This window comes from Lolium perenne, chromosome 3 (assembly GCF_019359855.2).
Source record: "Lolium perenne isolate Kyuss_39 chromosome 3, Kyuss_2.0, whole genome shotgun sequence".
Classification (NCBI taxonomy): Eukaryota; Viridiplantae; Streptophyta; class Magnoliopsida; order Poales; family Poaceae; genus Lolium; species Lolium perenne.
The window spans coordinates 53405984-53422942 of NC_067246.2; the positions used below are offsets into that span (position 1 = coordinate 53405984).

At 44.2% G+C, this 16959-nt stretch overlaps 1 protein-coding gene across 1 annotated transcript; it reads left to right on the forward strand.

Moving 5' to 3' along the window:
• Positions 1-7479: 7479 nt before the first annotated feature.
• LOC127341239 (aspartic proteinase) lies at positions 7480-10878 on the forward strand. The gene is made up of 12 exons (XM_051367033.2): positions 7480-7631; positions 8012-8369; positions 8464-8524; positions 8615-8709; positions 8787-8899; positions 8991-9264; positions 9362-9475; positions 9601-9665; positions 9752-9893; positions 9993-10112; positions 10343-10431; positions 10520-10878. Exons 2-12 carry the CDS (start codon positions 8028-8030, stop codon positions 10602-10604), a joined length of 1500 nt encoding a protein of 499 aa, XP_051222993.1. The 5' UTR covers positions 7480-7631; positions 8012-8027; the 3' UTR covers positions 10605-10878.
• Positions 10879-16959: the final 6081 nt, after the last annotated feature.

Sequence of the window (16959 nt, forward strand, 5' to 3'; positions counted from 1 at the left end):
TTGTGTCGGCCCGCGCTCCAATTGCTTGACTACAATCCAGAATATTTTCTACTCCCTCCGGTTCATATTAATATGGACCGAAGGTAGTATTTAAATCAGTTATTTTCTTACTAAAGTTTCTACGTGGGACTGAAAACTAAGGTGAAGTGTGTAGCCGACGTGGACGCTGGCTACTATGGCACTGCCTTCATTCTCGCTACGCGTTCTCTTGAGACTGCATCCACTAGGCTAATTGCAGGCTGGCAGCATACATATTACTACCTCCATCCAAAAACTTATGCCTTATATTATTTTTATAAAGTTAACTATGTCAAATTTAACTAAGCTTTTACTGAAAAATATTAACATGTAAAATACAAAATGAATATCATCAATTAGGTAATAAAATATATTTTCGTATGATATCTACAAAATATTATATTTATTGATAGATTGTTCTAATAGTTTGGTTAAACTTTATTTGGTTTAAGTTTTTAAATAATATAAACCTTAAACTTTGAGATGGAGGTAGTAACAAATAGATTGGGGCCTCGCACTACCTCCATGCAACTACTACGCCTCCATGCATGAATATTTTCAGTGAAGGAATTTACATTGTAGGAGATAATACTGGATCCGGCTACCTTATTGGGCCTTGCCGGATCCGACTCCTGGCGCAAGTCGGGCAAGATCCAGATCCTTATTTTTGGGTTGGACTTCTTTCATCTTGATCAACAGCAACTGGGTCGACCGATGGACTGTATGTCATCACCACCGTCTGTGGGCCACCCGGACTTGCCGGGTCTAGGCACTATCGATGGTACACCCAAAGTGTACCCACAATAGCGTGCGAGGAACAAATATCCTCAACGAAGGGAACACGAATATTGAGTCGGAGAAACAAATCTTCTCAATGCAGGGAACAAGAATGGCGCCCGAGGAACAAACAAATCTCGTCTACTCGGGGGAATAGTTCTCGTCTACTAAGGGAACAAAAATATTGAGTCCTAGGAACATATGATGTCTACTTAGGGAACAAGAATATTACATGCCAGAAATAAATCTCGTCTAGTCAATGAACAAAAATATTACTTCCGAGGAACACATCTCATTTACGTAGGGAATATGGAGCCGCTAGTGGGAATCGAACCCAAGAATATTGCCTCCCCAGGAACAGGGGAAGAAGAATATTGCATCCGGAAACAAATCGCTAGTACACGAGAATAAAATTGTGTCCGTGAAACACATAGTTGGAACAAAAAAAATTATAGCCGATGAGACATGTATGAGGAACTAAATTATAATCTAAACAGAAAAACATTAATAAAGAAATAAAAAACATAAGAAACTAAACTAAAGAAAAAAAAGAAAGAAAGGGACACCATTTAATATAAATATATATAATATGCAAAGATAAATTCAATTTTTAGATTGAAAAGAAATAAAGTTTTTTTTAAAAATCATGCAAAAGAATAGAACGTGACTTTAGAAGTATGGATGCTACATGGACGTACGTACATACTCCCTCCGTCCCGTTTTAATCAACGCGGGAGGAGAAAAACAGTTCACTAATCTCATTTTACAGTCCAGTCCTTAACAAAAACAGTAACCTCCGTCCAGCACTGGATCGATCGAGCTGGATCGATGAGGATGCCACCCGCCTCCGCCCGCTCCTGCTGGGGCCCGCCACGCACGGCGGCAGCGGCGACGGGGAGCTGCGGCGGCTACGGGGAGCTGCGGTGACGGGGACGTGTCTGGGCGAGTGTCGGGGTCAGGCTCCGCGACAGCCTCCAGCTCCGCCTGCCTGGGCTCCTCGGGCAAGAAGGCAGGGACGACACGGGCCTCACCAGCGCCGGCGAACCCGCTGCGGTGGTGGGACAGGCCGCCTTGATGGCGCGCCCAACGGATGAGACGGTGGAGGACGCCGTGGCTGCAGGGGCGGCGGCGGGAGGGGAGCCGGAGCTGCCGCCGGCGGCGGCGGAGGGAGAGTACTGGGAGGGAGGGGACGGGGGTAGGGGAAGGGGACGACGGGGTCGTGGGGCTGGTTTTCAGTTGACTTGGCAACCAACAGTGTACGCTCAAAAAACAAGAAAAGATGGGGGTTTTTGCAAAAAAAGACAGCCAAGTTAATTAAAATGGGAGGGAGGGAGTACGTATTTGCATGGTACTCACAGCAAGAAGGAACGTGATGCACGACGCATGCAGTGCTACTCGTACGTGCATGGTACGAATGAGTAGTCTTGCGTTAGCGCACAGCTGCGGAATCTTCTTGTTTTTTGAGTGGAACACAAGAGCGGAATCGGTCATATTTTTTTTTTCTTTGACGGTGAAATCGGTCATATCGATCATAGAAAGGCAGAGAACGAAACGGGCCGAGACCAATTACTAAACCCTTAAGTGAGACGGTGCTCGGTAACGCACGCGCGCTACCGAACAGTTTGCGCTGGTAAAGGAAAACGGGAACTGCTATACTCCGACCTGGTCGGCGCGTGCGGGGTGCCGCACACCCCCAGCGACCAGGTCGGGTAGTTTGGGCCGCGGCCCATTAGCTCAGGTACGTTTTTTTTTTCTTTTTTTTTCTTCTCTTTCTTCTGTTTTTTTTCTGTTATTAATATTTTCTTTTTCAAAATCTAACATTTTTTATGAAATTATTTTTCAAGATTTTTTTTCAAAATATGAACATTTTTAAATTCAACAGTTTTAAAATTTGAACGATTTTATATTTTGAATATTTTTCAAAAAAATATATTTTTCAAAATTTGAACATTTTTCACGTTTGAACGGTTTTTAAATTTGAACATTTTTCATGTTTGAACAATTTTCAAGTTTAAATTTGAACGGTTTTTAAATTTGAACATTTTTCATGTTTGAACAATTTTTAAATTTGAACGTTTTTCAGATTTTGAACGGTTTTTTATATTTGAACTTTTTTTAATTTAATTTTTAAAATATTTCTATTTTTCTAATCTGAAAAATAAAAGTAAAAAAAGAAACAGAAAAAACGAAAGAAAAACGAAAACAGAAAACAGAAAAAAGAAAACAGGAAAATAAGAAACAAAAAATAAGAAACAAAAAACAAAAGAAAAATAGAAAAGGAGGCAGCCCGCACCTAACTGGGCCGGCCCGTACCGCGCGCGGGGTGTGCGGCGCGCGGTACGCGCCGACCTGGTCGGTGTATAGGGTTTGCCAAGGAAAACCACCTCGACTGGATCAACCGAACGAAGAAGGCCGCGCCCGTCGAAAGAATCAACACGCCAAAAAAAACAGGCCCATCTATCAATCCCATAGAAAAATCAAAATATCTACACTTCTACAGTACAAAAAAGAAAAAAAGAGGGCGAACTGGGATATCCCTATCTTTCTTGTCCTTCTCCTCCGATTGACCACCACGGCCGTCTCCCTGCTCCACTTGAGTCTGGGCGCCGCAAAAATGTTCTGATAAAGACGTTCTTCAGTAATATCATCATGACTTTCGAAATCATGTGCGGTAGCAATACCAAACCAAATACGACGAGTAGTGGGGTCCTGAGCTAAGCCTTGGCTAAACCTGGGAACAACCCGGTGGTAAGCCGGTGGTACCCGGAGAAAACGTTGCCCGAAGGAAGGGACTAAACCCATCTGTTCAAGTAGTAGCCAAGTAGTACCGAAGGAGTATCTCCGAGTACCGAAGGGAAGGAAGAGTCCGTCTTCTCGGCGTGACGGCTGAATGGATTGATGATTCATCAACGGGCACAGGCCAATTCAAAGCGGGAACGAAGCCTCAAGGGATGGGTGAAAGTATCCCAGGAACGTGTGCAGATAGAAGACTTATTTCACAAGGGGGAGCGTGCCAACCAAGAAAAAACAATAAGACAAGCATTTCCTTAAGGCTAAGAAATAAGGTACTCTTCATTTCAGACCTATCATCTTGACTGACTTACCTGGATTTGGTTCTCTCGCGAAAATCGCGAGTTGTAGAGATGAGAACCATGAAAAGCAAGATCCCGAATAAGAAAACAGAAACCGAGGAAACCACAAGAGTGAAGACTAGTAGAGTCTCGTCTTTTGCCATTCTTTGCTCCTTTTTCACTCAATGATTCATTCTAATTTCCCGACCAAAAATTCTATATCTCTATTCTATGATATTTCTATATATATATCATAAAAGTTGTAAACTTAATAGCAAAATAATCTACTTTCATTAAAAGATTTATTAGATAATCGAAAACAGAGGATCTTGAGTACTATTAGAAATTCAGAAGAATTGCGTAGAGGGACCATTGAGAAACTCGAAAAAGCTCGGATTCGACCTGTTCTGAAAAAGTCGAGGTATTTCGAATTGTTTGTTGACACGGACAAAGTAAGGGAAAACCTCTGAAAGAATTTCCATATTGACCTTGGACATATAAGAGTTCCGAATCAAATCTCTTTAGAAAGAGGATCTTTTGTCTAGCCTGCTCCAGTCCCTTACGAAACTTTCGTTAGCCTGGTCTGCAACCTTTTGAACTGTCTGCTGAATCCATGAGCAGGCCGCTGCGTCCGAGCGCAGCTGCACGCCCCTTCTCCCGTGGTAGACTCGCGCGCGGGTGCCGCCGAATGCCGCTGCCGCTCTCCTGCACTCACGCGGGTACCGCAGAACGCTGCCGCCACCGGCTCCTACTCCGCTCGTGCGCGGGCGCCGCTGTCGCACATGTGCTCGCCGTGAATGGCATCTTCACTGCGGTGGCGTCCTCTGCTTATACCGTGGAGAGAGAGAGAGAGAGAGAGAGAGAGAGAGAGAGAGGACGGGCTGTTCCCCTGCTGCGGCTGCCCGGCGATGCGGCCGCCGCCGACAGACAGATGGCCCCCACCTTGTCGAGCGCGATCTCCGCCTCAGCCGGCCCGGGGGACGACCGAGCGCCGGCGTCGGGATGGTTGGAGCAGGAGCAGCGCTTCCGGCACCCCCCTCAGCAGGCGCAGGAGCAGCGCCTCCCTGTCCACCGGCCTTGAAGAAGAAGCCTCGCGGTCGGGCGGTGAGGTCGCCGGAGGCGTGGATTGGTAGGCGGCGGCGGTGATGCCGTGCAGGTCGCGATGAGAGAGGAACAAGATGGTTTTTTTCTTCCATTTTCCACTTTTTTTTTTCTGTTCTTCAAATATTTTTATTTTCATAATTGTGCTGACATGTGGGACCTAGTCCACGGTCCACCTCAGAAACTTTTGGACATGTCAGCTTTGCAGGTGGGTCTGGACCGTCAGAATCTCTGTTAATTTATACTTAGAGCGAGTTTAGTGTTTTTGTACGAAACATTAGACTACTTAGTGTAGTTACTGTAACATCATATTTTCTAATAAACAATAAGTTTGTAATCTAATTAATGAATATATATATATATATATATATATATATATATATATATATATATATATATATGATACTATTTTGATGTTACTAACCACAATGAATGAGGTAACATAGAGTAGTAACATGTTACTAGAAAATAAACTTTGCCTCATAGGAGCATTTGCTCCCATTGTGTGAATCCACATTTTGAAGTGTTAAAAAATTCTAAACTAAATTTTTACATGTACATCTAGACATTTTATGTTGGTACACAAATTTTCGAAAAAAAAAAAAAATATGTGGTTCCTGTAAAGAGACAAATTTTGATGTAATACAACCACGTACAACGCATTTTTTTGTCTTTTTTATACACATCACATAAAATGTTGTTTTTCCACGAAAACTTGTGTACGAACATAGAACGTCATGATGTACACCAAAAAATTTATGTCAATTTTTTTTTAACATTTTTAAAATTATTTTATATAATAAAAGTATTTGCTCCTATGAGCCAAGACGCCACCTCCGTTACTTCTTAATATGATTAGTCTTAACAAAATGTAGTGATTTTTCAAAAAATATCTTTGACACATGGACACCAATGCTCTCTCCACTTTTAGATTTTTTAAAATTTTAAAATCTCACATTTCTAAGTCTTAAAAAATTATGGCCTTAAATATATAGATAGATATATATGGGTGGGGTGTATGCAAAAACTGACAGTAAATGATAGTAAAATAGTATTACAATAGTGTATCCTTTTGTTAGAAATTTGTTTTTTTGTATTTTCTAAAATTTAAAGTATTTTTTACCAGGACTTTTTTGCATACACTTCTCATTTGCATATATATCTACATATTTAATATCATAATTTTTAAAAACATAAACGTGTGAGGTTTTAAAATTTTCAAAAAACTGCAAGTGAAGGGAGCACTAATACCCATGTGCACCAAAATCCCTATCCGTGGTTTATTGCTATAAAAATGTAAAGTGATACTATAGTTAATGTTTAGCATGTTAAGTGGTGATTTTATGCTATTAACTCGGATGCACAAGGAAGTGCGGCTGGATATATTTTCTGTCAACGGAAAGTCCTGACCAGGTTCGGTTTCCTCTTCACGGCGGCTGGTGGCATCACCTCCGATCCTGTTCTTGTGGTGTATGTATTCTACTATTGTTTCCTTAACAGAGGTCAGAGGTGTAGTTCTTCAGATTGGAAAATTAGTCCAGGCAGTGCATGCATTATTCTTCTTCTTTTTTGAAGATGCATTGCATCTATGCGTCTCATGCATTGATGCATATATCAAAGCGTATAGAGTTGGGCCTTCTACGTTTAGCTGCGGCATCAAGGTCACCTCGATGCAGCGGCCCCATCGTGAAGAAAAAGGAAAACAAAAGAAACAATGGGGATACGTTATTATTTTTGTGTAATGGCAACGGTGGAACTTTTTTCCAGTTAAATCTAACCCAATGGTCATATTTTTCAGTCTATCAAACGAATGGTCAGAAGTTTCTGATTTTTGATGGTAGTCACTCTGTCCGGTACACATGGAGTCAACCATTTTGCCACATGTGTATTGAATTTTTTTTTCAATCTAACAAACTTTATTTTCACGAACAATTATGCAACAACCCAATTTTCACGGAAACAGAGTAACCCCCAACAGATGGCTGCTAAAGATGTTTTTAGACATCTCTCCATCAACCCTAACACCAAATCGTCAACATGTTGTGTACTTGTGTTTCCTTTAATTTCCTAAACACATTTCTCTCCTTCCGTGAAATTACAGAACCCTTTCACTATATTTTCGGCAAATAAATCTCTTTCATTATTACCCACTCCATCCACAAATAAGTGTACTCGTTTTTATCTAAGTGAAACTATTTAAAATTTAACTAACTCTGTCGACAAATGTAGCAACATATACGATATCGAATTGAAATATTATGTAACTGCATTTGAAACGGATCTATAGTAATACTAATTTGATGCCATAAATATTGCTTCATTTCCCTATAAAATAGGTCAAATTTTATTACGTTTAACTTAAGACCGTCTAGAAGTAAACTTATTTTTACATTTGGATTGAGGGTGTATTAGCCTTTGAGAATGAACCATTCGATCCTGTTTTTGACATGTAGGCCAGGCTGCATTTGGGTCCACAGGTCAATGGAGCGGCAGCAAGGAAACTTTATTCCATTCTTTGGAAGTGAGCAAACGTCGCTATCAGTGCCATAGGACTAAACAACACCTTCATCCCATTGGTGTGCTCTTTCCCCTCCAGTTCTTCTCCACTCTCCTCTGGTGGCAGACTAGTTTCGGGAAGGAAGGTCTCCTGTCGTCACAAACAAGGTATGAAGAGTCTATGAGACTAGCAGGAGATTAATCATTTGTCATCACTCAAAAGCTCAGATCCTTGAGCTATTATTATGCAATTTTTAGCTACTGAGTTTGTCATGATTTGTAAGCAGTTCACTATCAACCCTACCATACTGGAAGCTCTTGATTCTCCCTCTGTATTTTATCTTTTTTGCTGAGTATTCCTAGGTATTCAATTTCATCCCTCCGCTGTTTCCAGATAAGAGGGATGGGGGAGTCCGTCCAAACAATATATAGATAGGGTTCTACCTGATTTTGATCAAAATCTGTTTAATCTCGGTCGATTGTAAACATGATATATTATTGGATTCACTATAGGGGATTATTTTGCTGATTGGGATTATTTTGCTCAGGGTGTTCTGGGGCCATATGGGGCTGAGGCATCTCTTCGTGGTCACTTGCTTGTGGACCCTCTCGTGTGCCTTGCTTCTTGGCGCTTCCTCTGATGGCTTGCTGAGGATCAACCTGAGCAAGAAGAGGCTGGACAGTGAAACTCTGTCTGCCGCAAAGTTGGCAAGGCAGGAGAGGTCTGATGATGGATATCACCGCTATTTCGGCGTTTCAGGCGATGACATAGTTCCTTTGGACAACTACCTTGACACCCAATACTATGGAGAGATTGGTGTCGGCACACCGCCACAAAACTTCACGGTGATATTTGACACCGGGAGCTCCAACTTGTGGGTTCCATCGTCGAAATGCTATTTTTCGGTAAGTTTTGTTGCCTAACAGATCTATTGATACCATGGTTCTTTCGTATGACAGAAAACATAACTTTGATGCATTGGTGTTCTATGTATTCCAGGTAGCATGCTACTTGCACCATAAGTACAAGTCAATCAAATCAAGTACTTACAAAAAGAATGGTATGAACATACTCTCTCCGATCCATAATAAGGGAGTAATGACTCTTGACTTGTTGCACAGCTGTAATTTTAGTTGTTAAAACTGTTCAGGAGAAGCTTGCACAATTAGCTATGGCTCTGGGTCAATTGCTGGCTTCTTCAGTGAGGACAGCGTGTTAGTTGGTGACCTTGTTGTAAAAAATCAGGTGAACTATTGAACGGATAGCTCAGTAAAACATGTGTATGCATTATAACCATTGCTGTAGCTCTATTGTTCTTTCAGAAATTTATCGAGACAACCCGCGAAGAAAGTCCTACTTTTATCATCGGAAAGTTTGATGGCATACTTGGGCTTGGATTTCCCGAGATATCTGTGGGAAGTGCCCCTCCAATTTGGTATATATTCAATCCCTTGGATAGGTATGATGTCACAATCCCAACGATGTTGTTGCTTTAATACCCGTTCCTATGCTGTATGAACAAACAGGCAGAGCATGCAAGAGCAGAAACTGATTGCTAAGGACATCTTCTCATTCTGGCTTAACCGTGATCCCGATGCGACCACGGGAGGTGAGCTCGTCTTTGGGGGAGTAGACAAGAAGCACTACAAGGGGGAACATACATATGTTCCTGTCACTCGCAAAGGCTACTGGCAGTTTGAAATGGGTGATCTTCTTATCGATGGCCAATCAACTGGCTTCTGTACTGGCGGTTGCGCTGCAATTGTTGACTCGGGGACATCACTGCTCACTGGCCCAACAGTATGCATTTTTTCTGATCTCTTAAGTGGTACATCATGGGCATGTTTCAGAATATCTTTTCTACTAGCTGAAACTTTTGTATCTTATATGGCTGCAGACAATAGTGGCCCAAGTCAACCATGCAATTGGGGCTGAGGGTATCATCAGTACAGAATGCAAGCAGGTGGTGAGAGAGTATGGAGAGATGATCCTTGAGATGCTCGTAGCACAGGTTTTCTGCTTTCCCCTCCTATTATTTTTACGATGCTAGCAGGAATCTTGATGCATCTCAATCAAATTTTATCATATCTTGAACTAACCAAATATACAAACAATATATACTTTGTGGTTGAGCAGACAAGGCCACAAAAAGTGTGCAGTCAAATCGGTCTCTGCGTGTTTGATGGTAGTCACTCTGTCAGGTACGCATGAAGTCTCTACCATTTTGCCACATGTGTATTAAAAAAATCCATACTAACAAACTTTGTTTTCACGAACTACCATGCAGCAACCCAATTGAATCAGTTGTCGAGAAAGAGAAACGGGGTTCCGATCTTCTCTGCACTGCCTGTGAGATGGCTGTTGTTTGGATACAGAATCAGCTTCGACAAAACCAAACGAAAGAGCTCATCTTGCAGTATGTGAATCAGGTTAGTACAACTGGTTACTTATGCCACACGAATATTTTCATGATTGTCAAGTGGGTGCAGAGTGTGATAGATGAAGTATGCTTTCAATGTGAGTTGCAGCTCTGTGAGCGTCTCCCGAGCCCAAATGGAGAATCGACTGTCGATTGCCATCAGATCTCGAAGATGCCTAATCTTGCCTTCACCATAGCTAACAAGACATTCAGATTGACGCCAGAGCAGGTAAAATTATTATTTTCTCCAAACTTGCTCTGAAGTGTTATAATTCTTGGAGACATGACATCTATATACCAAGTCATACCTTCAGGCTTCAGATAAGATAGTCAGCTAGGACCAGTCTGAATGATGTTGGCTGGGTTCAAACTGACTGTTTGCCTTAGCCACTCTTCATACTCTGTTTCATACATTATTTATTTATGCAATGATCTGATCGTTTTTCCTTTGCGCTGCAGTATGTGGTAAAGCTGGAGCAGTCAGGCCAGACCATTTGCATAAGCGGGTTCATGGCGTTCGACGTTCCACCCCCTCGTGGCCCGCTCTGGTAGGCGGCATAATCATCCAAACTGCAACCTTGTGTTGCATTTCCTTTTTATTCTTGGAGATCATGTTATCTTGTTTCGATATCGCAGGATACTCGGAGATGTCTTCATGGGCGCCTACCACACTGTCTTTGACTTTGGCCAGAGCAGGATTGGGTTCGCCGAAACCGCGTGAGGCGCTCTACATCGTTCTTCACGGTCACAGCGTGCATACATAGTATGCCGTATATAAGTTGCGAGGTCAAGTAGAAACCTAGTAGAAAGGAATACGCAGATTTATGTACATAATTTCTCTGGCTGGCTGCTACGTATGGTTCTGCAGACAGTACACGATATGAGGTTTATGTAACGAGCACGGTGAATCAACTTTTTTTTTTTCATTTTTTTCGCGGGTGTATCCTGAATTATGTGAGGAATCAGGACACGATATCACATCCTGAATTATGCGAGGAATTGGAGCACGGCGACGGAATGAGGACACGATATTATCCTATTGATCAGCAGCGTCCAGATTACCCTCCCCATGGGGAGTACTCTTTCTTTCGACCTTTTCACACCGCCGAAACCTACAAATTTATTATTTTTATCCTCAAACAGAAAATGCCAGCGCTGATCCTCAAATTCTGCCAGACCATGGCGCTCTCCTGTCCCGAGCTCCCCTGAAATCCCAAATCACTTAAATTCCTACGGTAGCAAGCATTGGAAGGATTAGGATAGACCCCCCGAGTCGCTCGCTCCCGTCGCTCCCCCCGTGGGGCGACCGGGGCGCCCCGCCGGCTACCTCCCTCTAGCGCCGCCCTTCCTCTTCCCCCACCGCCGCCGCCGGCGGGAGCCGCCGGGCAAAACCCGGGCGGTGCTGGCGGCGGCGGTTTTTCCCATCCCACCGCGCGCCTGCAGGGCCCGACGGGGCGGTCCTTGCCCTTGCCGTGGTGAGGCTCGCCGGAACCGGCTCGGTCCGGCGCAGCTCCGGCCATGGGGGGCCGTGAGGTTTGCGGCCGCGTCGTGGAGGGGTCCTCGCGCGCGGCGCTGCCTCGTCCGTCGACGGCTGGGTCACTTAGGGTTTGCCTGTGGCGGCAGGATTTGGGCCTGCGGGCTCAGATCTGGGCTTGCTAGGGCCCGGCCGGCTCCTCCTGCGCTGCTGGTGGCCATGGTCGTGCTGGTGGCGTCTCCTGTGCCCCTGCCTTGACTGACCCTGCTCTGGTTCTGTCGGGCCCGGATCCGGTGACCTGGAGGTCCATTGACCTCGGAGTCCCATGTTCTTGGGGCTCTCCGGCGGTTTTGGCGTCGCTTGGGGGCGATGTCCGTGTCGACCATCTGGGATGGGTCCCTGGGCCGCCGCATGCTTGTCGGTTTGGCAGCATGCCCAGAACTGCAGCTGCCCTCCGGCGGCTGTAGTCTGTTTTTCCCTCCGACCAGTTTGGTCGTGCTTGTGCAGGTGTTGACGCCCTGGGGATGGTTGGGTCGTCGGGTTGCCGCCGACCTAGCGTCGTTGATGTCTAGATCTGGGCCTGGCTGGGCATTGCCAGCCAGTGTGCGTTCACCCTGCAGTTGAGTCTAGCTGGGGCTAGTTTCAAGGTGCGGCTTTGGTTGGGGGCGCGGCAGTGATTTCTACTTTGTCTGCTCTACGTCCTCGCGATGGTGTCCGGAACATCGATCGGGTTTTGGACCTCGGCGAAAGCTGCACTTGGCTGTGGCCTGTGCCAGTGACGGCGGCACCCGGGTGTCGTTCCCTTGTTGAAGGCGTCCTGATGATGTCTCTCCTGTTCGAAGTGATGGGCTCCGTCCCTCCGTCTCAGCCTGCTATTTTTTGGGGCCTCACTTTGGGTATGCCTCTCTGGAAGTGTCTTGTGGATCACCCTGTGATCTCTCGCTGGTGTCGCAGCCCTCTCGCAGCGTCGGCTTGGCTACTTTTACACGGTTTACTGCAGTAGCTGATGTCCTCCCTAGCGCCTTGGGGGGCTTTGCTAGGTTGGCATCTGGTCGTGGCCCTTGCCGGTGTGCTTACCCCAACGCCAGGGGAAGATGTTGTGTTCTTGTTCTGGACCTAGCCCGAACTCCAGGGGTGGTGGCTCTCGGGTCTGGGTGAAAACTTTGCAGGACCTTTGTCTCTACCGGCGACGATGACATATTCTTGTGCCATTCACCTTCTTGGAGGCGGCGCCGCAAGACCCCTCCCTCCTTTGGATCCTCAAGCTCTGTCAGGTGGTCGGCCCGTTGTTGAGTTCCCCGTGGATTGCAGTCTTGGTGCGGTGGAGGTTTGTTAGTGTGGACATGGCCGGGATTGCTCCGGTGTTGCAGAAGACAAGGCACCCTCTTCATGGATCAAGTTGGCGCTTCAGCGGGCTTGACGTTTTTATGTGTGGTCTTCTGTTTGGGTTTCGGTTTGCGCTTGGCGCGCGTGTGTTGTAACTCCTGGTGTAACTTCTAGCCGGTTGATGGCTTTGTTAATTCAAAACCGGGCTCATTTGGAGCCTTCCGTCTAAAAAAAAAGCAAGCATTGGAAGAAATGTTCTATTTGCCAATACCGAAATTAAAGAGTCTGAGCTAGTGAGTGCTAGAGCGCCCCCTACCATTGTTGGAGACACCATTGCAAAAACCAAACCCAGGGAGATATATCTTGCGGGACACCACCTCCAGGGTGTCACACGGTTGGCAACAACAGATGAATCTACTTGTGTTTTTGAACCGTCTCCCAGTAACCTCGTTTACCGTCTCTTTCGATGCCATCATAACTGGTGAGCGAATTATTCTTTCTAACTTCCTTGCTTCTTAAAAGACTATTGTGCAGCTTGACGAAATAATGATACCCCACTTATGGTTGCAGGAGTAAAAAGGGAACTTGTTTTCAAGGAGACACTACCACTAGTAGAAAAGAGTACTTTGGGTTTTTTGGCTCTAAAGAGCATTAGCACCGGATTTGGCACGAACCGGTGCTAAAGGGGGTCATTAGCACCAGTTCGTGCGGTCTGGACGTCTAGGGGACCAGCGGCGGCATTAGCACCGGTTCGTGCGCTATCTTTAGCTCCGGTTCGTGACACGAACCGGTGCTAAAGGTTTGTCGCCAGGCACGTGGCAGCCGCGACGAACCGGTGCTAAAGGAAAACATTAGCACCGGTTCGTGACACGAACCGGTGCTAAAACTTCCCTTTGCCCTATATATTCAGCTCACCCCCCCTCCAACCAGCCCCCTCACTTCATTTTTTCTTGGTGAAAGGTGTGAGGGTTGTGTGCTTGCTTGCTTTTCTTTGCCATGCACATGAGGTGCTCGATGAAATGTCTGAGAGAATGATGCCACTTGATTTCACACAAAACAAAAATGATATGAGGTGCTGGAGCGACACTTAAGCTTTCTCCTCTTCTTTCCCCCTCGATCAAGGTTAAGCAATTTTACCCTTTCATTTGTACGGTGGTAATTTCCACTATTTATATATATTATGATGTTTTGTAATGATTTTTTGATAAACTTAATTATTTGATGTAGATGAACCGGCGGCAATGGTTGTACGTTGACCGACTCCTACCCGAGTTCACTTCGGGCCTGGAAGGTTTTCTCCGTGTGGCTGCGGAAAACCCACAGGCGAATGGTTTTATATGTTGTCCATATGTTGGTTGCCGGAACATAAAGAAATACCGTGAATGGCAAGTCATTCACTCCCACCTGCTTTGGAAAGGTTTGATGTCTACGGGTGCTTCTATTCTTGTAGACAGTGTTGGGCCTCCAAGAGCAGAGGTTTGTAGAACAGCAGCAAGTTTCCTTTAAGTGGATCACCCAAGGTTTATCGAACTCAGGGAGGAAGAGGACAAAGATATCCCTCTCAAGCAACCCTGCAATCACGATACAAGAAGTCTCTTGTGTCCCCAACACACCTAATACACTTGTCAGATGTATAGGTGCACTAGTTCGGCGAAGAGATAGTAAAATACAATTGGTATGAATGAATATGAGCAGTAGTAACGGCGCCATAAAAGTGCTTGCTGGCGTGCAGATGATGGTAGTAATATTGCAGGAAGTAAAGATGCAGGAAAACAGTAAACAAGCGATGATTGCAGTATTTGGAAACAAGGCCTAGGGATCATACTTTCACTAGTGGACACTCTCAACATTGATCACATAAATAAATAAGTTCTCTTCCTTTGTGCTACATATACTCTTGTTTGATAATGAACACCATTCGTTGTGTAGGGCTACAAGAGCACCTCAATGCCGGAGTTAACAAGCTCCACAACATTCGACATTCATATTTAAGTAACCTTTAGAGCATAATAGATCTTTGCAATTTAAACCGAGTACTAACATAGCATGCACACTGTCACCATCACACTACGAAGGGGGAATAAATCACATCAATACTATCATAGTAATAATTAACTCCATAACCTACAAGAGATTATGATCATAGCCTACGCTAAGTACTACACGATGCACACACTGTCACCATTACATCATGGAGGAAGAATAGACTACTTTAATAACATCACAAGAGTAGCACATAGACTAATAGTGATACAAAGCTCATATGAATCTCAATCATGTAAGGTAGCTCATGAGATCATTGTATTGAAGTACATAGGAGAGAGATTAACCACATAGCTACCGGTACAGCCCTTAGCCTCGATGGAGAACTACTCCCTCCTCATGGGAGACAACAGCGTTGATGAAGATGGCGGTGGTGTCGATAGAGGAGCCTTCCGGGGGCACTTCCCCGTCCCGGCGGCGTGCCGGAACAGAGACTCATGTCCCCCAGATCTTGGCTTCGCGATGGCGACGGCTCTGGAAGGTTTCTCGTACCGTGGCTTTTCCGTCTCGAAGTTTTAGGTCAGGGACCTTTATATAGGCGAAGAGGCGGAGTCGGAGGGCTGACGAGGCGATGACACAATAGGGAGGCGCGGCCCAGGCCCTGGCCGCGCCGCCCTATCATCTGGGCCCACCAGGGCTCCCCTCTGGTGGCTCTCGGGTGTTTTGGAAGCTTCGTGGAAACATAGGATGCTGGGCATTGATTTCGTCCGATTCCGAGAATATTTCCTTACTAGGATTTCTGAAACCAAAAACAGCAGAAAACAGCAACTGGCCCTTCGGCATCTCGTCAATAGGTTAGTTCCGGAAAACGCGTAAATATGACATATAATGTGTATAAAACATGTGAGTATCATTATAAAAGTAGCATGGAACATAAGAAATTATAGATACGTTTGAGACGTATCAAGCATCCCCAAGCTTAGTTCCTGCTCGCCCTCGAGTAGGTAAACGATAACAAAGATAATTTCTGAAGTGACATGCTATCATAATCTTGATCATACTATTGTAAAGCATATGAGATGAATGCAGCGATTCAAAGCAATGGTAAAGATAATGACTAAACAAATGAATCATATAGCAAAGACTTTTCATGAATAATACTTTCAAGACAAGCATCAATAAGACTTGCATAAGAGTTAACTCATAAAGCAATAGATTCTTAGTGAAAAGCTTTGAAGCAACACAAAGGATGATTTAAGTTTCAGCAGTTGCTTTCAACTTGTAACATGTATATCTCATGGATAGTTGTCAACATAAAGCAATATAACAAGTGCAATAGGTAAACATGTAAGAATCAATGCACACAGTTGATACAAGTGTTTGCTTCTAAGATAGAAAGAATAGGTAAACTGACTCAACAATAAAGTAAAAGAATGGCCCTTCGTAGAGGGAAGCATGGATTACTATTTTTGTGCTAGAGCTTTTCATTTTGAAAACAAGAAACAATTTTGTCAACGGTAGTAATAAAGCATATGTGTTATGTATAAGATATCTTATAAGTTGCAAGTCTCATGCATAGTATACTAATAGTGCTCGCACCTTGTCCTAATTAGCTTGGATTAACACGGATTATCATTGCATAACATATGTTTCAACCAAGTGTCACAAAGGGGTACCTCTATGCCGCCTGTACAAAGGTCTAAGGAGAAAGCTCGAATTGGATTTCTCGCTTTTGATTATTCTCAACTTAGACATCCATACCGGGATAACATAGACAACAGATAATGGACTCCTCTTTAGTGCATAAGCATTCAACAACAGATAATATTCTCATAAGAGATTGAGGATTAGTTGTCCAAACTGAAACTTCCACCATGATTCATGGCTTTAGTTAGCGGCCCAATGTTCTTCTCTAACAATATGCATACTCAAACCATTTGATCATGAAAATCGCCCTTACTCCAGACAAGACGAACATGCATAGCAACTCACATGATATTCAACAAAGGTAAAAGTTGATGGCGTCCCCAGAAACATGGTTACCGCTCAACAAGCAACTTATTAAGAAATAAGACACATAGCTACATATTCTTCACCACAATAGTTTTTATGGCTATTTGTCCCATGAGCTATATATTGTAAAGACAAAGAATAGAAATTTAAAGGTAGCACTCAAGTAATGTACTTTGGAATGGCGGAGAAATACCATGTGGTAGGTAGGTATGGTGGACACAAATGGCATAGTAGTTGGCTCAAGGATTTGGATGCATGAGAAGAATTCCTCTCAATACAA

Bases quoted from the DNA above. Each gene is read 5' to 3' on its own strand.
- LOC127341239 (XM_051367033.2), top strand. From the start codon at position 8,028: ATGGGGCTGAGGCATCTCTTCGTGGTCACTTGCTTGTGGACCCTCTCG. The intron at 8,710-8,786 runs GTGAACTATTGA...TTGTTCTTTCAG, and splicing joins ACCTTGTTGTAAAAAATCAG to AAATTTATCGAGACAACCCG. The intron at 9,265-9,361 runs GTATGCATTTTT...ATATGGCTGCAG, and splicing joins CACTGCTCACTGGCCCAACA to ACAATAGTGGCCCAAGTCAA.